Source organism: Sceloporus undulatus, chromosome 1, assembly GCF_019175285.1.
Source record: "Sceloporus undulatus isolate JIND9_A2432 ecotype Alabama chromosome 1, SceUnd_v1.1, whole genome shotgun sequence".
In the NCBI taxonomy this organism is placed as follows: domain Eukaryota; kingdom Metazoa; phylum Chordata; class Lepidosauria; order Squamata; family Phrynosomatidae; genus Sceloporus; species Sceloporus undulatus.
The window spans coordinates 63,519,364-63,545,597 of NC_056522.1; the positions used below are offsets into that span (position 1 = coordinate 63,519,364).

The 26,234-nt window shown below is 40.3% G+C and overlaps 1 protein-coding gene across 1 annotated transcript in view; it reads right to left on the reverse strand.

Annotated features, from left to right (window-relative positions):
* Positions 1–2,710: 2,710 nt before the first annotated feature.
* CATSPERE (catsper channel auxiliary subunit epsilon) overlaps positions 2,711–26,234 on the reverse strand; it is a 120,878-nt gene continuing 97,354 nt past the window's right edge. The window contains exons 15-23 of the mRNA XM_042456618.1: positions 20,228–20,297; positions 19,688–19,694; positions 17,822–17,854; positions 17,652–17,731; positions 16,255–16,354; positions 10,810–10,914; positions 9,241–9,398; positions 6,932–6,985; positions 2,711–3,545 (exon numbers count right to left, since the gene is read on the reverse strand). Coding sequence (XP_042312552.1) covers positions 3,362–3,545; positions 6,932–6,985; positions 9,241–9,398; positions 10,810–10,914; positions 16,255–16,354; positions 17,652–17,731; positions 17,822–17,854; positions 19,688–19,694; positions 20,228–20,297 — 791 coding nt within the window. The 3' untranslated portion in view covers positions 2,711–3,361. The remainder of the gene's footprint in view (positions 3,546–6,931; positions 6,986–9,240; positions 9,399–10,809; positions 10,915–16,254; positions 16,355–17,651; positions 17,732–17,821; positions 17,855–19,687; positions 19,695–20,227; positions 20,298–26,234) is intronic.

The following is a 26,234-nucleotide window of genomic DNA, read 5'->3' on the forward strand; positions in this document are numbered from 1 at the left end:
TTGCCATTGCAATCCTTTGAAGCTGAGAAAGAGTGACTTGCCTAGGGGGACCCAGTGGGTTTTTATGCTTGAGCAGGGAATCAAACCCTGATCTCCAGAGTCATAGTCCAACCATCAAACCGTTACATCAATGGTCCTAAATTTAAAAAAGTGTTCAATGACCAGATGCTCTAGGGGGACATTGCTGATCTATTTTAGAATGTATTTGTTGCCTCAGCCAATTTTAAAAAGCAGATGAGGGCAGAACAGAGTACAGTTGCCCCTCTGTTCTCAAGAACTTGAGATCCACAGTCTTGAATATTCACAGAGGGGCAACCTCCATTATTTTCAATGAGGTGCCTCCCTGCGGCGCACGCCCTGCATGCACTCGCGGGTATACACCCCATTCAATCCTATGGGGCTTGAATATCGGCGAGTCTCCGGGTTTTTGGGGGGGTGGGAATGGATCCCCGCAAAAATGGAGGGCTGACTGTATTTGTTCTACTGGATGTCCCTGTGGTGCTCGGAATCTTGAGTCAGCCAATCAGGAGCCAGAGACTCTGAACCAATCAGAGGCCGGCTGGAGCTATAAAGATTCTGAGGCAGTTGAGAAAAGGGGGAGAAGTCGAAGGGAGAAGTCAGAGGGGGTTGGTTGAGTGAGGTTGGGAAAAGACTGGTCCCAAGGAGGGCTATAGTCTTGAAGTCCCTGAGGGGACAGGGTGTTAAAAGAGTAAATTTGATCTTTTAGACCAAGGGAAGGTCTAAAGATTGGGAAAAGGGTGGCATCTGAAATAAGAGTTGCTAGAAACCTCTACAAGTGATTGATTGAAAGACAAGTTCACAACTGTTTATTATCGACAATCTTTTATTCAGTTTTGTTTATAAAATAAACTTATTTTATTGATTTATAATCAATCTGCTTGGCCTAAGTGATGAGTTTTTGAACACGCTACCAACTATATATTTGAGGCTAGACATTTGAAATGTTGTTACCTCATCATATAGGAAGAAAGATTGTTACAGTCCCTACTTGGGAACCAGGAAACAATTCCACACTAGGCAAGGAGTCTTCGAATCACTCAAGAAACATTGCATAGACCAAAACCTGGCTTCTGCTGATTTGATCCAGCCTTTTCTATATATCATCTCTGCAATCTTCTTGTTCCTATATAACCTGATAGCCAGTCTTGCATTACCCCCTCTCCAAAATTGCCTCATACAGTATGTGGTAGTAACAACATTCATGACACTTATGCACTCTAAGAGCTTGTCCTACTCACAACCCAAGATGCTAGAGAGAGGAGAGGTTACCATGTCTAAGCCCATCAAATTCCCCACCCCTTCCTCCAGGTTGTCATGATGAGGCTATCTGAATCCAGATCACACTACAGTAGTGAGAGAAATCCCTAGCTACTGCTCCCCAGCCAAACATTAAATTAAAATAAAACAAACCAACATGGCTGTGATAAAGGATGAAAGAAATCCTGAAAGGGAAAGACAGTGATCTGTGCTTGCCACCCAATCATTTCAACATAGCTCCTGTGGCTTGGACTGTGGCCCAAAAGAAAACAGTTCAGAAGTGCAGTCTGTCTTATGGCATCAGCTCCATGCTGGGTACCTCTGCAGTTCTTGCTTAAATATCTGTTTTTGATACTACAAGAGTGCAGGAGCCTATGGAGCCTATTGCTCCACCCTGTCATCTGAGTGATGGTCTTCCTATGTGGGGTATAAACATTAGTTGCACCATAGCTTAAGTTCTTTCTTGGTCATGTGGTTTGTGTGTATACCAGGAGTGGGCATCTGTGGAAGACAAGGGAGCCACATCAACCACCCAAGAGAACTTAGAAAGCCATATGTCCTCATTGCAACCTCTATTTCTATAGGGTGTGGGGGGGATTTTGATGAATTTTTAGCTACTAATATAGGCCCAGGAAATGATATTTTAAAAGAAATTGATGTTAGTAAAAGTAATTTCCTGTTCACTCCTGTTTTTTTTTTAAAGGTCTTAAATGGCTCAGCCCCTTTCAGTGGCAAAAATGTACCCTTGCCCCGTAGACAGCATTTGGAGTTAAAAAAAACACCTCTAAGGGTCTGGTGGCATAAGAAATGGCCTTGGAGGGCAGATGCAGCTTGTAGGTTGCACTTTGCTCATCCTTGGTATCCTGAAGGTCAATGCAAAGGAATTATTTACACTAGATTCAGGGCTCTGTACAATTTGGTCATTGTTGGTGGTACAGTTATTAACTAAATGGGTATAGGATTTGGCTTAAGTATGCTCTTGTCCCACATTAATTCTACCATATCCATGTCTCCACCATATAAAAAGCCATCCTTCCAGAAGTGTGTTCTGCTTTATTGGGGAAGATCCAATAGCCTCTCTTTCAGCCACCCTCCACCTTTGTCACATTGTTGACTTTTTCAGTGAGTGATGCCTTCTCATTATGTGGCAGAAGTACGATAGCCTCAGATTGGTCTTCTTGGCTTTCAAGGAAAGCTCAGATCTGATCTGCCACAATAGCCATTTATTACTAGTTCCACTTCTCTAGCAAGGTTGTTCCCATTTCCTAGACTCTTAGCTGGCATATCTTAAATACAGGATTGCACCCTAAAGATTTTGGCTTTTCATTTCTCAGATATGTCTCTTTAAAAACCTGACAAAACATCTATAGATTTTCCTTGTTAAAATGCTGAAAGCAAACATCATTGAAACAGCTTTTAATTATGCAGGCAATTGGATTGTATTTTGGAGTTTTTACCAGAAAATGATTACATTCAGAATCTGTAAAATGCTTTAAATGTAAACAATATTACATAAAATTGAAAATTATTTTACAGAGCAGATTAGAAAAAAAAGTATATCATGAAATGCAAAAAAAATATGGCCCAAAAAGATTTCTACATGGTAAATTTGCCATCAAATCCAATGCAGTGAGCCAAATATGAAACATTTTAGTGGCTTTGTTGTGTCTTGCCTTGCATTGGGCTTAAAAAAAAAACCTCCACAATTCACATTGGTACCATTCCTTGTGGAAACTTCATAAAGATGTATAGAACTTAACTGTGGAATGGGTTTCCCTCAACAGAGTCCTATCCTTTTTTCTAGTTCTTCAGTTGCATCTTTTGGGGGCCAAACAGATGATACAATAGGAAGCTAGAAAGAAGAATCTATTCTATGGCAAACAAATAAGCCAAAAGTACTGTTTAAAGTACACAACAACAAATGAGGTGTTAGGACTAAATTGTGTCTTCTTGAATTATTAATAGATTGAGTTATGAGAAAAGTATTTGTTTTATACTTGCATTTAAAAATGAAAACTAGAATTCAGTGAAAAATATTACAGCATTCAATAAAACATGTCAGTAAATGACAAATAATTTTTTCTTAGATTTCTTTCCCTTCCTCATCTGCTGAGTCTGTTGTATTCAAATCTTGGTCAAACATCAGAGGATCAGTAAAATTGAGTTCCCGAAATGTTTTCACATATCTGAAGTAGCTGTAGACCAGGACACCCAAAAAGAGAATCACTATCATGGTAGCCCAACCAGCAATCAGAAACCAGTGTGGTCTGAAAGACAGTTCAAACACAATAGTTTAAGCACTTTTATTCAACCAATTCTTCACAAGAGAACAAACCCATAAAGCACACATCACATCTGTAAATGCATAAATATAATAAAAATATCAAAAGGGAGGGAGAATATACATTTATATATTTCTCCAAAGAAAAAAATATTAGTAGTTCTATTAGTTTGTAGCACCAACAGTTAGTAGTCTGGTGACCCTTAAAGACTACTAAATTTATTAAAGTATATGATTTAACTGACTGTAGTTCTTATCATTAGTCAGTAGATGGTATCTGGGAGGGAAACAAATTTAACAGTGCAGTTAGATGAGTATCAAATAGGGGGAAGACCAGTTAGGCCCCATTCCCACTGGCTTATAAAGTGGACCAAGACGTGGATTATGGGGGCATTGTTCCCATTTGAGCGTGCATACCATCCTCGTGCCGATTTCGTTCCCATTGGAATTTGGATCTTATCCCCATGTAATCAATTTTTCCTGGGAAAACCCGAATCAGTGGTGGATAAACCAGGTTAATTTGACTGCACATTTTTAGAGGTTTTTCCTGCACCTCCTGAGTCTGATTCAGGGCAAATGAATGGGAATGACAAGGGTGTCTGATTCAGGAACTTGGGGATGGGAGGAGCAGTGTTCAAGGGGCTGGCCTGGGGGTGTCACTCGCTTGTTCTCTTTCCTGCATTACTGGCGTCATTTCCCCCCGTTCGCATAATAATAATACAATAATAATAATACATTTTATTTATAGACCGCTATTCCGCAATGATCATAGCGGTGTACAGTAAAAAATTGCAATACAATACAAAATACAATGTGACAGTTAAAGGAGGGAGAAGTCTCGTCCTTCAGGCAGTCCCTGATGTTGCTGGATCTGCCTGATCGCTCCCTCTGAGGCCGAGATGACAGTTAAGGAGGGAGGGGCCTCTTCCTTCAGGCAGTCCCTGATGTTGCTGGGTCTGCCTGATCGCTCCCTCTGAGGCCAAGATGACAGTTAAGGAGGGAGGATAATAAAAAGCATAGCCTTTCCCCTGGTGGATTGGGAAGCAGGGTAAGGCGATCACATGTGCAGACAATTTTTTTTAAAAAATTAAGCTTTCGATCGCTTAGGCGCTCTGTCGGGTGTCCAAACATAGCAAATTGCTACATTGACCTCCAAATGCAGTAAACATTTTAGGCTCCCCTGCAACCTCCCACCTGCTCCACATTCATAGATTGACGTGTGAGGAGACCCATTGAACACCATTTTTAACTATTATTTTTTCTTTTTTTTACATGCCTGCTCGATCCCCCCCAAACAGCCCAGGGAGCAATGGGGGAGGACTTGGGGGATATAGAGGCTCCTCCCCCTTTCCCAGAGGGACTCTGGGAAGACACAGGACAGCTTGGGAGGCAAAGGGACTTGGGGGGCTAGAGGCTCCTTCTCTCTTTCCCAGAGGGGAAAAGCGCCTAAGCAACTGATTGGCTGTGACATCAAGCGCCAAGGCACTTGATTGACAGCTGCTTTTTAAAAAAAGAGGTTCCGGAAGGGCAATAGGAACAGGGAGCAAAAAAGTCTGCTTGAAATTACAACCGAGAAAATTTCAATGGGAACGAGAACATGGGTCAAAAACCCCCAAGTCTGTTTGCACCCGTTTGTAATGGGAACGAGGGAGCAGATTCGAATACGACTTGGAAAAAAAAATCCAAGTCAGAATTGTGGCAATATAAGCTGCTTTTTTTGCCCAGTGGAAATGAGGCCTCACTGTCACTCTGGATCCCCCTGTCTCCAATTTCATCCCTATCTGGCCATTCCCTTTATATTTTTAAAGGAATGTAAAATATACACAAATTAGTGGCATTGCATTGGATATACATGTCGTTCCTGTGAATTATAAAATTTTTGTGGGCAGTCTAGAACCATTTTTTCTCAGTTTCCATCCTCAGTAGTGTCTCCTCTACCAGACATACAGTAATTTCATCTTTATTATCTGAGACAACAGACAATAGTCTCTTGAGAAATTTCATCAGGACATGAACAATTTTAAATATAAACATGATCCTAGAGTAATCCACATCAACAGTTTCACTTTCTAGACCACTGATCCCCAAACTCTGGTCCTCCAGATGTTTTGGACTTCAGCTCCTAGAAGCCTAAGCCATCTTGGCCATCTTGGTCTTGGATTCTGGGAGCTGAAGTCCAAAACAACTGAAAGGCCAGAGTTTGGGAATCATTGTTCTACTAAACAACAAAACAATGCATAGACAGGCACCATCTAATATATGAAACTATATATCTATGCGCACCTAATTTCTACCCAGAATATTCTACAGTCAACTCTCTACAGGAAAGACTCTTGCAGAAGAATTGTATTTTCTGGCGTATAAGACTACTTTTTAATCGAGGAAAATCTTCTCAAAACTTGGGGGTCGTCTTATATGCCAGGTGTCATCTTATAGGGCAGGTGCAGAAACTTCTGAGCCAGACTGGAGAATCTGCAATTGCCGCATATGTAACTGAAGGGCGGAGCAAGCTGCAGGTGTCCGGGAAACCCGGGGTATGGAAAAAAGAGCCGTGTTTGCAATATCGCTCTGATAGTCTTGGAGACAGGGAGGGCTGGGCAGGCAGGGAGAGCTGACCAGTCCAAGCAGGCTTTGTACACAGTAAGTTTTCCTGCTAAATATCTGCATGTCATAAGCCTTTGAATTAAAATTACCATATTGAAATCAAATTTGATGTTTTTAAAAATTTTATTTGGTGAGCATTGGAAGAGGGGTAGTCTTATACGGCGAGTATATCCCAAACTCTATATTTTAACTGGAAAAGTTGGGGGTCGTCTTATATGCCGGAAAATGGTAGATAGAATACAACTTGTCACCTACAACTCCCAACTATTCCACTATAATGTACCACCAGTGATCTGGAGTCTGTCTTGGAAAACAATATTTTCCTCTCACAGGCCTTGAAAAGTAGGCCTGCTTACAAAAACGTGTCTTATACATACTGTAATCACCACCATCCAGAAGAGACACAAACATAGATGCCAAAACTTGCAAATGCCCAAATGTTAACTTTGTCCTTATATCTCCTCAGGCCACACTATTAAAAGACCTAATGACATTAGCCACAACAAGGATGCCTTCATCTGCTTAATTTTCAATAGTGTGTCGCTGATCATTTTTTTTCTCAATGTAATTCTCCATACATATGTATGTATGCATGTACTATATAATATTTGTGCCTATAGCCATATCATGCTGAACAAACTCTACCCCATCCAAATATACTATTTGCAGTTTGTGTGGTTTACACTGCAAAGGCAGGTATCTTCCAAAGCTATATATTTTCACTGCTGTTGTAATGTACAATATTTAGCTGAGGCTATTGGCATTTACCTTTTCACTATACCGTATGTACGGACAGCAAACAACGCATTCAGGTTGCAAAAACTGTAACAAATGGGAAATCGCTTATTATTATTTTGGTGTTCCGGGTACGTACTTGTGTCAAAGTAATAATAATGAAGACAGACTCTAAACCAGAATTTTCCAACATGGTGACCACTAGATTCTTTTGGACTTCAACTGCAGTTAGTAACAGTCATGACCAATGGTCAGGAATTCTGGGACTTGTAGTCCAAACGTACTAAGGGAACCAATCAGGAGAAGGCTGTTCCAAAGTACAGTATATAGTACCCACTTTAATATACCAAAGTAATCTATAATTTAGATCACCACAGCATAATACTGGCTCTTAAAAAAATTGCTTTTCAGCTCAGTTAATTATATAACTATTACAAGTAATGCAGCACAGGTTTTCAATAGGACATTAAGAAGAAATTGTTTGGATATATAATTTACAGTTCTTTGTCTGGAGTGAGGACATAGTTCCATACTAGAGATGGTTGAAGAATTTACCAGTTCTGATAAACTGGTCTGATCTGCACTTCCTGCGTTAATGTGCAAATTGAAACTTAGGAAATTAGTGCATCCAGGAATCTTGGCCAAAGATTTTCCCATTCCTGAAAAAAAACACAGGAGAAGTCTGGGTTGCAGACAGGTTGCCAACAACCTGGACATGGGTAAATGCAATAACATCTGTTTTCATCTTTTAGATCATGCATCTCCCCCACCGGTAATCCTGGGTGCAACAATCTCCTTAGTTACCCATGCTTGCACATACTCAACATTATGCTAAAAAAATTGAAAATCTATTGAAATGTACATTTTGAGAGAAAATCTGTCCAGAAATATGTATGTCAAAAAATTGTTTTGTATGGACTTCTGATTTATTTAGAATAATTTAGCAGAACTGGGGTGGAAGGTGGAATGGAATTAGGGATGGACATGTGAGCATAACACAGATTGGAAACATACTGATTTGTCTAATGCAGTTCTGGCTGACATGCTATGGGCTTTATTCACAGTAAACCCATTAATGAAATGCCAATCATGCCTTGCCACAGGTGCAGGAAGCCATTCCTGCAGTAGTAGCGCAATTGGCAGTAACGTGATTGGCAGTCACGTGGTCTCACTCGCCCCTGCTCTCCCCTTTCCTCCTCCCCCTCCCGCAACTTTTTTCACACTATTGAGACCTCCAGGGCCCTGAACGAAGTTTCAGAAATTGTTTTGAGTGAACTGGGGCTGCGATGATCCAAAATAGCACAAAATAAGTTGGATTTTAACCCCCCCCCCCAAAAAAACCTGAAAGGCATGCCAGACCAGGCATAAGAGAGGGGTTAAGGGAGAGAAGAGGAAAGGAAAGCAGCATGATGCTGGCAGTGGCCCTAGTTGAGCTAAAGGAAGAAGTGTGGTGGTGCTGCTCCTATGCCAGTATTGTACCATTTTATTTTTAGGTTGCAGGACTGCAGTGTGAAAGTGGCTGGTCTGATAAAGCCTCATTCTAAAGTCATGAAAGTCATTGATATTACACTAACACCAAATGATTTGAGCCCTTCCACTCGTAGGAGTACTGCATAGGTGGCTGTTGCTGACTATCCTGTGAAAGGGCAGCTTGCACAATAAAAACACCCTTAGGTTGCATCCGCACTGCAGAAATAATCCAGTTTGACACCACTAAGAGCCGGAACAGACCGGCTTGAAGGGGCGGCTTGATGCTGCCCTTTTGAGCTCTGGGTTGCGGCCACAGCAACTGCACGCCATGTCCCCAACCCAGTGTTTTGCCGGCCCAAAAAGATGCGGCAGAAAAAGCTGTCTTTTCTGTCATTGCCCCTGCTTTCCGGTGCTCTTGTGGTGTGCAGCACCTAAAAGCCCCACCGTCAAAGTGCCGTAAAGCTGCTGAAGTGTAAACAGCCCAGCGGTTTCATGGTGGCTTCCTGCCAGCTTAGGGGCATGCGTTGTGCGTATGCCATGCCCCGAAACTGCTGCAAAGCCATCTTTTTTTGTCGGTTTGTTCTGGTCCTAACTGTCCTGGCTCCATCGTATGGAATTCTGGGAGTTGTAGTCTGTTGTGGCACCAGAGATTTCTTTCAGAAAGGGCTAAATGTCTCACAAAACTACAATTCCCAGAATTCCATAGCATCGAGACATGGCAGTTAAAGTGGTGTCAAACTGGATTATTTCTGTGGTGTGGATGCAGCCTTAGTGTGGAAGCATCCCATATAAAATACATTAGAATAACCTAGACTTTATCCTATAAATAATATTCACCAAATTTAAATAAGAAAGAAATTATTAAAGTTAACCTGAAGTTTGGATCCACTATCTTCAACCTGAACATATATATACCAGTGTGATACTGGGGCCAAGTAATTGAATTGATGCCAGAATGATTTAAGATCTCATATGGTTCATCTAAGTTTCTTAAATCTTCAACATATGTAATAAAACAGGACTTGTAATTCTGAAAAGAAAAATACGGTTATTCATCTCATCTGGAAACACATGTACTCTTAAACAACTGTTTTAGACACAGTACAGATTGCCGAAAAATGGTGGCTTGCCAGTGCCTGTTTTTCTTCTGGAGGGAAGCCACAGCCGCCAAACTGCACGGCTTCCCTCTGGCGGAAAAAGAACCCACAAAAAGCGTCTTCTTTTAAAGCCGCAGGGGCGGCATAACAAGTGCATACACAAATATAGAACTGAAAAGATTTTATGAAAAACAACAAAAACTCTATTATTTGAATATGGCTTCTAAATTGGAATGTGTTTACTTACAAAGTTGCAAAACCCCAGAACATAATGTATACAGTGGTGCCTCGGGATACGAAATGAGCGGGTTACGAAATTTCCGGGATACGAAAAAGTTGGATTGGCAAAAACTGTTTCGGGTTACGAAATATTTTTCGGGTTACGAAATTCATTTCGGCGCGAAATTCAAATGCTATAGGCTTCCAGCGCTAACGGAAAGCTATTTCGGGTTACGAAATTTTCGCGTTACGAAAGGGATGGCGGAACGAATTAATTTCGTAACCCGAGGTACCACTGTAATTTGAAATAGAATGTATATCTGTATATCAGCAGTATGCTATCACAAAACCAGTTTACTGTTCATTTTGATTCTGTGTCATGCTGTCTGATCCTGTGTCATGCAGGGACGTAGTGGCTCAGCAGTAAATATTCTGATGATATCAAGTCTGGCAGTTTGACACCCAAGTGTGTGATGGAGTGAGCTCCTGTCACTAGTCCCAACTTCTGCCAACCTAGCAGTTCAAAAGGATGTAAAACTGCAAGTAGATAAATAGGTACCTCTTTGGTAGGAAGGTAACAGGATTTTGTACAGTCATGCTGATCACTGAAGTTGTCTTTGACAACACTGGCTCCCTTGGCTTAGTAACAGAGATGTGCACTGCCCCCTACGCTCAAACATGACTTGATAATCATGTCAAAGGGTAAACCATTACCTTTAAATCTTTGATTATCTGAGGATTCTGACCAGATTATTGGGTAAATCTACAAGACCTTGGGCTCATCCAAACTGGTAATCTGTGTTAGTTTATCACATTATTTCATGCTCCTTCTTGACATTTCCTGTCAACTCCCCAAGCAAACTCAATTTTGACTTTTAAAAATCCAACAACTTCAATAAAATAATAGCCCATTTTGGTTCACTTATGTTTGTCTTGTCACTTGTCTTCTTGGCAAGATTTTTTTCAGGTTTGCCACTGCCTTCAAATAAGGCTCAGAGTGTGACTTGCCCCAGATCACTCAGTGGATTTCCACTGCTGAGTGAGGATTCAAATCTTAGTCTCCCACAGTCCTAGCCCAACAATGAAACTATTTAAAAATGCATTTTATAGTATATTATTTCTTACATGTGGTCCCCAAAGTGAATCTATTTCTGTAGGTGATAGGGAAGAGGTTTTGGTATTATTTCCAATCATTTGTTCCCAGCTCTGTGCAGTAGTTAGACAATGGACCTGTTCAAAGAAAATGAATAAACAAAGTAAAGTATACATAAAAGAAAACTCTGAATGCATATACTTGATGTGTCCTGCTATAGTTACCCTTGTGAGCATTCAAACAATTTAATAGCAATGCACTGAAAACATTTTAAAGATATATCTTTATGTTTGTATCCTAATTAAATTAGTGACAATGGAAAGTTGTAAAATTCAATAAGTAAAATGAGGAAAAAAAATAAAATTAGTTACAGGGAAAAAAGAAGTACATCTTGACCCTACCGATAGAAGATGCAGTAGTAGAGGATAGTGGTTTAAACATGCCAGAAAATGGCACACATTTACATCTATCCTACTACCCTTCTGTAGTATAACATTGTGAATATGCTGACATGGTAGATTTGTAACAATAGTACCTTAGTTACTATTCCAGAATGAGTTCTGGTTGTGAGCTATAAAGTGCCAAGGTATCAAGAGCAATAAAACCTTGCTGCGATGATACAATAGAATCATCTTCCACATTTGTGGTTCCTGTGGAGCACATGAAACATTTCTGCACTCATGAGTTTCACTAACCCCAGGCATTTGCTTAATTATGTTTAACAGAGAATATTTATGTTTAACAGAGAAGGGAATGCGCTGCCCACAGAGCTCCGCTCGTCCACCACCCTGGCCCAATTTAGGAAGGACCTCAAAACCTTCCTATTCCAACAGGCATTCCCCGAGTAAATATCCTGTGGGCCTCCCTCCTCTCTTTCGTGGCCAAGAGGTTGGGCTTTGGGGCTTTACTGTTGGGTTGTTTTAAATATGTTTTTATTGGAACTGTTTGTATTTTAATTATGTTGTGAGCCGCCCTGATCGGAGGAAGGGCGGCATATAAATAAAAATTTTATTTTTATTTATTTTATTATTATATTAAATTCTCTCTGCTTTTGATTCTCTATATTTACATCCTCCACAGCACTGTCTGTCTCTGTTGCCAAAGTGATGCCTTTTACTTTTTTTTGCAATATTTTGTTTTTTCTGTTTTGTTGCAGCTGTTGCGGCTGCTGGTGTTTGCCTCATTGCTGACTTCCCTGAGTAGTCTCCGCCCGCTACGTCGATGGTTTGAGCGTCAAAATGGTGGCTCAGGTTCCTCTCTCTCTGATATTCAAAATAGCTGTTACTCTTGACTCATGGAGAAGTTGCTGCCTCCAGGTATGTTTCACCTTTTTTTGGCATATATTTCATTCATTTGCCATTTCTTTGCTATTGCTGTTATTTACATCAGTATTTGATGTGCTTTTGTATTGTGAGCTGGCTTGGGTCTCTTTTTTGGGAGAAAGGTGGCATTAAAATAAAATAAATATTCACAATGTGTAAGCCTAGTGTCTGTCTGGTCTCCTTACTCTTAGTTATATCAGTATTCATGAGGTGTGAGCCTGGCATCCACCCAGTCTCCTTACTTCTTTTGCAACCAAACTGTAAGTCCTCAGCAACAATCTTACTGGAGGACAGATATATCTTTTTAAAATGCTTTTCTTGTTCATTGCCAGAGACACGGTCATCTGGTCGGGCTGTGGCATGATTTGATCTTGTTTTTAAGTAAGTTTGTCCATTCATTCCAGTGTCTTTTTCATTTGACCGTCTTTTTTTGTCTCCTTTCTTTAGTTTTGTTATTTTTGCCTGTCTGTCCTCCATGGTTTGCCTTCCTGTCTCTAAAATTTATGGAGCAGGGGTTGCCTTTGACCAGATGGCAGGTCAGGCAAATAAAGACTGATGGAGAAGGGAGCTAGGCATCATAATGGAAAGAAATAACTGAATAGAACATTGGCTCCTGCCTCTCGGATGGTGTGTGGGGTTAAACCCAAGAAGAGTGGATTACTTCATCTGGCATCCCGAGAATCACAGTGCTGCTCTTAAAGTATGATTGAAGAATGAAGAAGAGTGAAGAAATAACCACCAAAATGCAGCCCGATCCCATCAAGCATAGAATTTAAAGTCTGACAGGAAAAATAAACTCTAAAGAGTTCCTCAGATGCTGCTGCTGTGGTGGACAAAAAGGAAATGAGGGTTTAGGTGCAAAGCGAGCAGTAAGCTGCTTGTAAAGTGGACAGGGCTAATGCCAAAACGCTTATAATAGCTCTAGAAGGTGCTAAAGATGCACAGTGCAGGCACAAGAAAACCCAATTGTGTGATTCACAGACACCACGAAGAAGAACTAGTGTTGCTCAGGGTATATTTTCAGTGCACTCAGTTATTTACTGGTGGGCAGAGAAAACCCCACTGCCGTAGAATCCAGATTTATTTTTTTACATCTGATGGAATCCATTGACCTATCAAAGACTTAAAAAGTCAGCATGGGCCTTTGGCCCAGATAAGAGACATAATGCTGGTGCTCAAGCTGGTAGATCAATGTGGGCTGCTTGCAAAGCTAGGCTGCAGCTGATTGGAAGCAGCCTTCAACTGCAACTAAACTGTGGTAAGAAACAAAGGGATACAAGTTGCTTGTGTGCAGCTGATGTTCTTTTTATATGGTCATCTCTGCATTCACACATATATGGGTCAGTATCTGTGTCAGAAACATCCTTCAGAACCTTCTAGATAGCTGAGGCTTTTGGCAGTAGTGCTGCCTTTGTTCCTTTAATACACAGACTCAGCCTCCATTTTCTTCAGTTAGGAATTTGTCTGATGATGGAAGGGGAAGGACAAGTACTTTGAATGCAGAGATGACCACTAAAAGAACTTCAGTTATATGTAAGCAACCTGTCTTTCATCTTCATTGTCTCAAATATTTGCTGGAAAGGTAAATACAGAGAAGAAACTTTTTTTTCATATGCGATGGACGTGTGCTTCAGTTTGCAAAGCATTTGCCAACTTCCTTTCTTAGTCTAGTAATTTGTCCAACAAGGGTAAAACTTGTTCCCACAGATTTTGTTGGTATGATAGGCCCCCATACATGCATTGTTTGCCACACAGAGGCTCAAAGCAGCTGTTGAGTTAAACTTATTTGCCATTACATCAAGCTTGCATCCCTCTTTACCAGTCGGACTCAAAGAAGTATGAGGGGTACATTTGGTCTGTGAAGCCCTATAATGGCAGAATTCGGCTTGGGGTGCTCAAACAACCAGGTTGAATCTGAAGGCATGATCCTATACAGATTGTCAATCTTTTTAGGTGTGGACAGGATAGAAGACTGTGTTGTCCATGAACTTTGAGCACTCTTTGACATAGAAAGCAAAAATGGAATCAAAGCAGGAATGGACCCCTTGATTTGAATCTTTTCATATATATGATCCAAGGGGTCAGCATCATGATGAATGATTTGGATGTTCAGAGCATTTGCCATATGGATTACCTGTTTAGAGAAAGACTGTAGATCATCAGTTGGAGAAGATTGCTTGTGGACCACCAGAGCATGTGAGGGGGATCTGTCACTCAACAGATCCAAAGAAATGAAAGCCAATCCTACTGAGACCACATCTGACTGGTGTGAAACTAAATGATGAGGTGGTGCAGGCAAAGGCTTATACAGAAGAGACTGTCGACAGGCAGAGGTTGTGCCTGAGGGTTGGATGGCCATGTCGACATCATAGGGAATGGAGGCCATCAGGTTTGAGAAACTGGAACAGCTTGGGGATCAACTAACCTATGTAACAGCACAATGTAGAAGATTGTAAATATGTTGATAAGGAATCTCAAAGCCCTGCAATGCAAACAAAAGGTACTGTTCCATCTCTCTATCATAAAACAACTCCATCAGTTCCCAAAATCTGATAGGAGAATATCTAGAGGCATGCTTCGAATGGGAGTCAGAATGATGACGGTGTTGAGAGACATCTTGAACCCGACAATGGGATTTGGGTTCTTAAAGGAGATCTCCCGCAGTATTAAGGTGAAGGGGACCTTGAAAAAGATGCAATATAAAATGGCCCAATATTCTTTGAGGTGGGGAAGTGATTTTTGGTGGGGTCCTAGGTGAAGGAATTACCCTTGATACCACTGGTGGAGGAATCTGTGATCAGGAACATGGAGAGTTCACCTGCGTAGAAGAGTCAACAATTTCACCTTCCAAAGCTGAACCAACCTGAACCTCTACAAATCACAACAACACAACTGGAGACAATGGTTTCAGGGCCAATGTAGATTCTTGTCTTTCTAGAGTCAGATCAACTGAACCGAAGTCACCTTGTGCCTCTTAGGCCAAAAATTCTCCTCACAGGAGCGTTTAGAATGCTTTTTCTTTTTCTTCTTGGGTTCACTGGAATGGTGAGAACCCAAAGGCTCAATCAGAAGACAACGAACTGGATTTGGAGGGATATCATCTTTAGCTAGAGAAAGAGCAGGAGACTTTTTCCTAGTTGCCACGTCACTGTCAATGGTTGATACCGTTCTCTTCCGTTCTGTAGTCTTGACCAATCCTTGGATTGAGGAGGTCACTCTGACGACTTGTTGGTATTGACATGGGGTTGAGAGGATTTTCTGCATTTGGGGCGCCTTACCACCTCCAAACTCAGTTTTATTGCTGGGCAAATCCCTCAGATGCAGATTTCGGAGGGGTGGAAACAGTAGCCAATGGAGACACCAAAGGTTTTTAAGTCTGTTCATATAGGACAGCCTTCAGCCTTGACTCCCTATTCTTCTCTGCCTGCGGTGTAAACACCTTACAATGGACACAAGTGTTTACAATGTGCCTTTTTACTAAACAAAGAAAGCAACGGGAGTGGCCATCCTGACTAAGGAGTTTAGCCCCACACTCAGTACACTGCTCAAATGAGGTGGACAGAGTCAACATAGTAATTGTCAAACAATCAAAGTCAGGCCAAAGCATCTTCTTTAACAGAGGAAAACACAGTAGAATAATCTAAAAACAGTCATAAGTCAAAATACCAACAAGAAGATACAAGTGAAAGCAAAGGCAAGAGACAAGGTTCCTCACTGCTTCTAACATGGTAGATGAAAAGGAACTGAGGTAAATGAGCAGGAATGCTAGGGTGCAAGAAGAGGTGGATGGAGCTACCATCAAAAATCTGCCTAGAGATTCCAGAAGGTTCTGAGTATGCTCTGCGCAGGAATACCAAATGGTGTGATTCACAGAGACCACGAAGAAGAACACTAGTTTGATGAAATTTTTATTACCCCATTCAATTGCATTTGAGTGTTCATGAGATGTAAAGTCCCTGTAACAGAAGTGCTAATAGCATTGGTCACACCTAGATAGAAGATCCATTATCTTAAATAAGGGTTTTTTGCCATTATTGTAAAGGGCTTCTACCTCTGTGAAAGAACACACATTTAAACATCAATTTTCATGGAATTTATATCTTGTTCACATACTAAAACCAACAATATAGAAATATTACAAATAAAATAAAATACCTCTTCCATAGTTGAGTTGTACTCAAAGTCAATCCTGTCATTTACTTCCCATACTATGTAGTTTGCCTCAACAGTACCCAGAGGGTTATTACTCATATATCTGAAAACAACAGAAATGAAGTATCACATCTTCTCAAAAAGAATAAAGACATATTCAAGGTCTTACTCTGTTTGTGGTTTGTCAAACAATGTCTTCAGAGTTGGGATGTCACTTTTCTTTTGCCAATAAAATGTAGAGTTTCTTACTGAGAAGGGCGAGTTGTAAGGATGCCCCTCTTTCTCGTTTGTGCCCAATTCTCTTTTCCTAGCTGTTTTTCCAATATGTTTGTGCACCTGTTGACCCCATGAATTTCATATGGTTTTCTTAGACAAGCAAAACACAGAAGTGGTTTTGCCAGTTCCTTCCTTTGAAATGCAGTCTACAGCATCTGGTATTTCTTGGTCGTTTCCCATTGAAGTACTAATGAAGGCTGACCTTGCTTAGCTAAGACCAGACAGGATCTGGTGTCTTTAGAATATTTGGGCCTGTTTTATTTTTACAAACCCATGCTTCCATTACAACAAAAAGCAGGAAATGGAGGAAAGGTTAAGTGTTTTCTTGCCATCCACAATATCTGTGCTGGGAATCAGGCACTTCCATTCCTACTGTGCAAACAAGAAGCAAATATTGAACTTTGCAGACACATACTGGAAGTGGAATGCATAGTTTTTTCTGCAAAAGCACAATCCTATGGGTCAGAGTTTTGTGATCAGTCAGACCCACTGTATACTGTTGGAAGGCTGAGGGAAATGATTGGAGGAACAGGCATATCACAGATCTACTTACTGTGCATTTTTTTAAACTACCCTATCCTAAAGGAACTAGTTGGGAAACATTTAGCTCTCACATATAATTTGCATGCAGTATTACAAATCTGAAGAAGCATCTCCTCTAGTGCTTCATCTCCTTCATATTTCCTTGGCTGCATCTGCACTGCAGAAATGATGCAGTTTGACACCACTTTAACTGCCATGGCTCAATGCTATGGAATTCAGGAAATTGTAGTTTGTGAGACATTTAGCCTTCTGTGTCAGAATGTTCTGGTGCCATAACAAACTATAAATCCAAAAATCCCATAACATTGAGCAATGGTGGTTAAAGTGGTGTCAAACTGCGTTATTTCTGCAGTGTGGATACAACCCTTTACTTCTGCGTCCAATCCTCTCTTTTCCTGTCCAGAACACAGTTCTTTCTTAACCCCCTCCCTCCCATTAAATAGTAAACCTTCTCTTTTGAAACCTGATGCATACTTTCTAGTAAATAAATACAGTGTCATAATATCATACAAGAAGCTCAGGGAGAATGATGCAGAAAGATGTCTTTTTCTGAGTATCTACAATGTTTCAGGTTTACTTACAAAAGAACTGTAGGCCGAAATGTAGCTCGGTAATCAACTTCTATGGGGCAACCATATTCTTCAACTTTATAATTTATTTCCTATGGAAAAAGTGGTTTAGTATACCTGTGGTTTTTCTGTCTTTTGTTTGTATATCTATAGCTTATTAGAATAAAATGTGTAACTCTTACCAAGTCTTTCTCATTATTCCTCAGAGAGCTCCTAATGGAAGAGAAAATGAATTCCCAATTGTTATTGACATTATGATTAGTTGAGCAAACTGATGTGGCTTCTTATTTTTTGATAAGTATTTCAATAGACTATTCAGCATCTCATTATTTCTTTACCTTCAGCACCAAATAGTGCATTATTCATCACATAACTTCTGCTTTGGTCCTGTTTCTGGCCTCATTCTTGTGGAACATGTCTTCATGAGCTCATCCTGGATTTCCAGTTCTATTCCTTCCTTCTACTCCACTTCAGAATTAAGCAGCAGCTCATTGTCTAGAACAGGGTGATCAAAGTGTAGCTCTCCTGTTGAACTGCAATTCCCAGTATTCCTCACCACTGACTATAATGGCTAGGGTTAATGAAAACTACAGTCCAACACCAGGAGTGTCTCTGCCCAGCCCTGCTCTAGAAGGAAGGGATAGAACTGGAAATCCAGGATGAGCTCATGAAGACATGTTCCACAAGAATGAAGCCAGAAACAGGACCAAAGCAGAAGTGGATTTCACCAGTAAACATAGCCAATTACTAGCAAGTCTGGTTCTTGTAGTGTGGAAAACCAGATAATAAATGAAAGTTATGAGAAGACTCCTGATCATGATAAATTTCATCAGTATTTCAGGATATACTCAGCATAGGTATTGGGAATATTGGAAAAGTTAGAGGACTCAAGAAGTTAGTGAATGAATCAGTTCTATGTAGGGTCCTGAGTCTTTACTTAATCACTTTAGGTTCAATGGAGTAGAGAGATTCTTAAAATAAGGCTCAGACAAGGAAAATACCAAAAAGAAAAATGGCAAGAGACTACAGTATAATCTTATAATCTTCTTATGTCTCCTTTAAGGAGCACAAAAAGGTAATTTGATTAAATGTTTCCTAATATTGCCATGTTGAATGACCCTTTCTCTAGCAGAGAGGAGAACTGAGACAACCAAATTGTGTTCCCTTCATCAGGTCTTCCAGATGAGGCGGCATGGTTTACCTGACTTATCAGTTTCAAAGGACTACCTTTTGGTGCAGTCCCCAACCTCACTTTGTATCTAGAGTACCAAAGGTTCTGTAAGCTCTCTGAAGGTCTGTGTCATCCTAACCCAAGCCTAGACCTTGCTGCTCAAGACTTTTATCTGACTGTGTTTCTCTATACTTTACCTATCAGAACATGCTTTGATAAATGTAATTCTACCATGTCTGTTTAGTATACTACCCACTATTAGATACTACAGCAATAGCTCAGTTCTCTGGAAACTTAGAGCTTTCCTGAGGTAGGACATAACACATACAGGTGAGTTTCAATTTTCATTGCCCCAATTTACAACATTTCAAATTTACACCTCTCCAGAAATAAGTAAATCAAAGTCTTACTTGCAATGCATAGCATTATCTGCCTAGGTTGAGAGTACTGGGAGGGGAGAAAGCAACAGCAGTCTTGGCATTGCTGTGAGGAGGAGGTTTCCTTTGGCTGCTTAAAAGAAAGTGTGTGAGGGAGATGAAGAAACTGGAATTTTGGAGTTTTAGGTGACTGTAAGGAGTTTCCTCTGTCTGCTTAGCTGTCGGGTGGGCGAGTGAGCAAATGGAGTCTTATTATCTGGAAAGAAGGGGTCTTGTTGCCTGTTTAGGACGGAGAGCCATGATGGGGAGAGAGCTCACCCCAGCCAAACCTCTTTAAGACCAGCATTTGCTGCCCCCCCTCCAGCTCTTCGGAGCGCACCTGCATATTTTCCTAGTTTGGAAAAGCTCTAATGTTTTATGCTTGAAGCCTCTTTAAAACTGGTGATGGACTGAGTAAAAATGAGAAGTTGGAACTCACTGTGAATGATCATTCTGGGATGGTAAAAGGAGCAAACCACCCACTCATGGAATAAAGCCATGTGCCAACCTGGAAGGTAGGAATCTACATTCTTTTTCTGTTGGCTCTGTTGCGACTCTATTTTTTCCCTATCAGTTTAATTATCTAGCCCTGACAAGACTAAATATAGCATGTATACAAAAACTCAACCTATAGAATGCTTTTGGGGAAGGATTGCTCCTCCAGCCATTCCAGAATAATAATTCGTGGTAAATTTTGGTAGAAATTAGGGAACTGTAATTGAAGTCATCCTATTCTGCTCAAACTTACATACATTTCAATTTAGAGACTGTACTGCCAGCTCTGATGGTTATATGAAAAAGCAGACATGAAAAAAACCCACAAGAAAATTGCTCACAGAACAAAGCCCGTTGTCATAAATGCACATGAGAAACTTGCCAGCATGGAAAACTGCTCACACTAAAAAATGCCCACAATGAAAAATGCCCACACAGAAAAAATTCTCATACTGTATTCAAAACTTTAACATGGAACAACACTTGCCTCTCTCATCACAAACTGCACCCACAGAAAGCTGACCGAGAGACAACACAGGATTGGAAGCTTCACACTGCCTTTCTTCAGGCTGAAAACTGCAAAACTGGAGGCAGCCATTCATGACGCCTTTCCTTAAAAAGCAGCAGCAAATGCTGCCAGAAGTGAAATGAGACAAGACCTGAGAGCAGTAAGTGGGAGTCTTTGTCATGTGGTGAAAAATTTGCTGTCAGGATTAAATAATGACATTGGCCCTTATACGCAGACAATAATCCCTTCTCTATCACACACACAAAAAAGACAATAATTTGCCTAACCAGTCTAGTTTGTGATGAAGCACTGATTCCTAACTGCACAGATCTGGACAGCTTGGTAGTTTCCATGGCAGTCTCACTGACATCTGTACCAATAGAGGGAAGCAGAAACTCCTCCTGGGCTAGTGAGGTGCTATTAACACTACTGAGACCTTCTCGTGCTGAGTCTTGAGAAGAACCCTCTGCATAATTTGAACAGGTGGAAAAGCATAGGTTCAGCCCTTTGACCAGGGTGATGTCAAAGCTGTTAGTAAAATAAATTGGTTTTAAAATGTAGTTTAGTAGCAGCAGCTGTAAGCATGTACTCCACAAGTATTTAGTACAGGGCTTAGATCTGAACTTCTAGGAAATAAACATAATACATTGGTAGGTGAAATAAAATTTACTTTATTGTTACATCTAGATTCTAGAAAGAATAACTAATCAATAGAGAAAACTATACATAGTAAAAGAGTCCCTATAGCTGACTCTCATGAGTGTAAGTGAGAGGAAAATCATCTTAGAAGCACAACCTTCTTTGTGCATCCATGCTGGCTGAAGGCAGAGAGAAGAAGAGAGACCAAAGAGCCATAAAAGTTCCCAATCCCTGGGGAAAGGAGAGGGGCAGGAAGTGACCTCCTCACAGAGCCACACCAATTAAAGTGACCGTAGATATAATCAATGTATCTGTGAAGAAGAAAGCCCCCTTCTCAAAAAAAGAACATAAAGCTACAAGCATTGATGCTGCTCCTACAAAAGCATAGTAGGCTTCTGCATTTCTGCTTCCATCAATTGAATAAAACTTTTTTAGCCTGGCATTCTCACCAGATACAAATAAATCTATCTGAAATGGTCCTAGCCATTTCTTCAATGACTGAAACACCCCAGAATGCTGGGGCGATTCTCCGGGATGAATTCTGTTCCTGCTGAGGTGATCTGCCTGAACAGTCAAAATCCCTTCCAAACAAACCGTTGAGATAGATTTCAGGTTCCTCTTGGCCCCTCTGAACAACTTGTTTGACTCTGCTATCACGGAAAGCAAAAGTAGACTTCCCTAACTGCATATCTGCGCTCTGACAGTCATGTTGTCTGTGCATACCTCCATATGATGACTCTTGATGACAGTCCAAAACTCAACAGCACCAACTTCAACTAAAAAAAATTATGTTGTTCCTTCTGGTCAATGCTGACCAAGTGCCCTGAACTTCATGTCTCTTGCAATGTGCACCCCAACCAGTGAGGCTCGCATCAGACAGTATTTGAACTTTGTATTGTATCAAGAAAGGAATCACCATTTTATAACTCCACTTTGAAAGAGGATGGTAGTACCATCTTGGAATGAGTCCTGTTTCCTATTAAAAAGTGTGGAATCAGATGTCTCTGAAGTCCTCTGTATCATGAATAATAATATACCCATAATTTTGGCTAACCACATTACACCTACTGACTCCAAGGATTTTAAATGTGTTTATCTTGTGTTTCAGCTTGTACTTCCTTTCCTGGGAAAGGACAAGACATCCTACTCTGGTATCAACTAAAGCTCCTAAATGAGTTAACAAGGTGATTGGCTGCTAGTAACTTTTCTCATAATACATTAATTCAAATTTCTCTAGAGTCCAGATTGTTAATGCCAAATCCCTTGTTATTTTCTTGAACTTGCCTTCAATAAGATGTTATTTAAATAAGGATAAAGTTGCACTCCCTTTTTTTTTGAGATGTGCTACCAAGGGCATCAAGATTTTTGTGAATTGGAGCAGATGCCAGGCCAAAGGGCAATATTTTGAATTGATGATGTTTGCTCTGATACTGAAAATGCAAGTATTTTCTGTCTCTTGGAGCTATGGGAATATGAAGGTATGCTTCTTTGAGGTCTTCTTGGAGAGCTTCTATTTTCAAGTTCTCCTATATCATTTGAAGGGTTTTGTATCTCTGATATCTGACAAACCCATTGAGGTACCTGAGATTCCAGATTGGCCTGCATTGCTTTTGGGCACCATAAAGAAGATTGAATAAATAGCAGTGTACCTCTGTTCCCTGCTTGCCTGTGACACCGGAGAAGGAAGGTATATGCTTACAGTTTCTTGTTGAATAGAATTGTGTAGCCCTGAGTTACTACCTGATTGGCCCGTTATTTTGAAGTTATTTCTGACCACAAATCTCCAAAAGGCACCTACCTCCCACCTACCAGTCCCCTTTCCCTGTCACTACTGAGGTTTATACCTCTTAGGGTTGTTCCACTTCCTCCTACTCTGTCGACTATACTGTCCTAGGCAACCTTATTGAAAAAGAAATCTAAACCACTGTGCACGGTTACATCTGAAATAACTTTGGGCCCGAACAGGCAGGCCAAAATAAAGCTCCTTCGGGACACTTTGGAGGTATGCTGTTTAAATGACACATGCATCTTAAGAGGCCAGAAGCTGCACCAAAGTTTTGGCGCAGCATCCAGCCTCTTAGGACACATGTATCATTTAAACAGGATACCTCCAAAGTGACCTGAAGCAGCTTTATTTTAGCCTGTCTGTTCGGTTCCTTTATCTACTATCATCCCTTCCTCCACAAAAAGAAAAATAGCCTCCTTTAAATGGTTTTTTTATTCATTTTCTGGCGAAACATCAGGAAGAAACTCTTCTAGAACATGGCCACATAGCCCGAAAAACCCACAAAAAACAATCTTTTCTAGAGCTTGTTCTGCAAAGAGCAGTTCATCTTTAAAAGGTATATAAGCCAAATTATTCGTCGAGTTTTGGTCTGCCTCCCAATGATGCCATAGAGATCACCTGGCCTCTGATACTGTATTAATATAATTACTGCAAACATAATTTATAATTTAAACCATCAGGTATATCTCAATTATTTTAACAATCATATTTTTGTTATATTAAATATAGCTACTGAGGCTGTTAAGCTGGAGACAGTGCTGGGAGCTGGGAAAGGAGAGAAGGGCTTCTTAAAACTTTCTCTATGAAATACTGTGCTTTCAAATTTTTCCCAGCCTTCTTGTTTTTATCTCCAAGGTAAAATATATCATTATGATAAGTACTGTATAAGCATAATGAGGAATAATTTTGGACTGTAAAATAGTCTGAAAAAATTAAGAAGATCATCTCTCCATTTTGAAATCTTTACTTCAAAATGAAACTAATTTTAAAATAAAAAAACTAAAATAAAACTCAGTAGAAAAAGTCATGGGCATATACATAATTTGCAGTTCTGCTTGAATATGTGCTAAACAACAACAAGCTACTTTCTCCGGAATGGACCCTAGAAGGATAAGAGGAAAAACAAACTTCTGCATTTAGTGCCAGTGGATAGTTACATGATGGTTCTCATGACATTGGTTGCTTTTACCTCAACTGGATAAAAAGACGGGTGATATTCTATCACTCAAAAAGTGATGATCACCAGTTTAATTTGTCCATGCATGTGTATTCATTGGGGAGGGGAGAGAGTTCTGTCTATCTCTTTGTGTTTCTGACACACATATACAATCAAACACAACTGATCAGCACACTCAAAGGTAACAGTGGTAACTATTTGTTTGAGAAGAGATGCAGTAGTGCTCATGAAGTATGGCGCTATTTAAATGGGTGCTATGACGCGCCCCCATCACATGCGAGGGGTGGCGCTTTCAAATGCCCCTCGCCCCTCGCACGTGATGGAGGCGTAAAAATGGCGGTGCCCTATACACATGGGCACTGCCATTTTGATGTGATGGATGCCTAGCATCCGCACGTCTTGGTGCCTTCATGATGTTGCAAGTGCGCCATTGGCACCTTGCAGCATCATAATGGCGCCGCGGAAAGAAGCCACTATTTGCAGCTTCTTTTGTTGCATGAGGAAGCCGCAAGGTTTGTCCGCTGCGACTCCCTCACACAGCAAACTTGGGTGGCGGCAGGACGCCCTTTTGTTGCGTTGAGAGCAGTATCAAATTTCCAGCCACATCAACTTTAAATGTTTATGCAAGGTCTGAACAGACAGGCCAAAATAAAGCTGCTTTGGGTGACTTTGAAGGTATGCTGTTTAAATGATGCATGCATCCTAAGAGGCCAGAGACCATGCCAAAGCCATGCTCCAGAAGCTTTGGCGCAGCTTCTGGCCTCTTAAGATGCATCTGTCATTTAAGCAATATACCTCCAAAATGACCCGAAGCAGCTTTATTTTGGCCAATCTGTTCAGACCCTCATTCCACCTGTGCTTTCTATATATTTCTTACCTTGGTATAGTAAAGGTAATGTTCCCACATTCAGAAGGTTTTCTGCAATAAAACAGAAAATATAATAATAATAATATTTTTATTTATTTATATTCCGCTTAATCACTTGGAATCCAAGTGGATTACAACAATAAAACAAGATACAGTTAAAATTCTAAAAACCCCTATCTCTCTCCCCCAGTATAAAACACAGTAATACTAATAAGAGATTAAACCAGAAAGATATTAAAACAATAGTATAAAATCACAGTTAAAATCAGTGGAAAATGTGTAAAAAAAAGAAATGTATAGCAGGGTCCAGATAGGATGGAAAAGAGGATGGAGAAAAGGGGAGAGAAGTGGAAGGTGGGGGGAGGCAGGAAAATAGAAGTGGACCTAGTCTGGTAAAGATTACATGAAGCTGTAAATAGATTTGTCTGACAATTACTTTTTAATATGATCTAAATCTTTTTTTATTATTTATTTAAAGCATTTTATACTGCCAAAAAGATTTCACTTTGGCTAACAACCAGTTAAAAGAATAACATGCCACAAAACTTCAAAAACATGACTGCATCATATAATAAAGCAGTAATTGAAAAGCATCCAATATAATGTTTCATAGTTATGCAAACAAATTTGAAATCCTTCATCAAAAGCCTTTCCTCAAAAAAAAAAGTCTTTATAAAGAGTGTACAAAGGCCAGCTTCCCTTATAAGGAAATTTCAAAGTCTGGGCATAAAAGACTGAAAAAGGTAGTCCCTCATCCTAATCAAAAGTATTGTATGGATAGTCCATAGAGATATCTAAGCAAAGGTAATGAAAGTTGCTGAGTGATTCAGCAGAACCATACTCTTCCTGTCCATTTACAGACATATGTTGTCCATTTGCAGGCATATGTGGATGAAGGTTGTGACCACACACTTGAGCACTTTGCAAAAAAGTGGAATAACAGGAAATGTCTGGACATTCTGATACAGTGAGATTAAGAAAGATTTCATCCCTCTCCAACAGTGGTCTCACTAATGCTTCTTTTAGGCTTGCTGGGACCGTACTGTCCTTCACAGAGTTACTTAATGCCCTCAAAATCTACTTGGCCAGCTCCCCTTTGGCATCTATTATTAGCCAGAAAGAGTAAGTGCTGATCACAGAAGCGGTTGGCTTATCACTCCAAGAAATCTATCTTTTACTTTCTGCTACACAAGCAGAAAAATATCCCAAATAAAGTTTAGAATGCATGTCTAACCATGCTTGGCTTCCCCTTTCCACTGTATAACAAACTTATTATTATTATTATTGTTGTTGTTGTTGTTGTTATTATTATTATTATTATTATTAGCCTTTATTTATATAGCACTGTAAATTTACACAGCGCTGTACATACAATCTTTTTAATTAGACGGTTCCCTGCCCTCAGGCTTACAATCTAAAAAGGAGAAGGGAATGGTGGTGGGGAAGGGGATCAGGTTCAGCAGTTCTTCTCCCCTCTGAGGCCTGGACCAAGGCAGATGGACTGGAGGGAGGGTTCTCCCTCTTTGGTTGGGCCA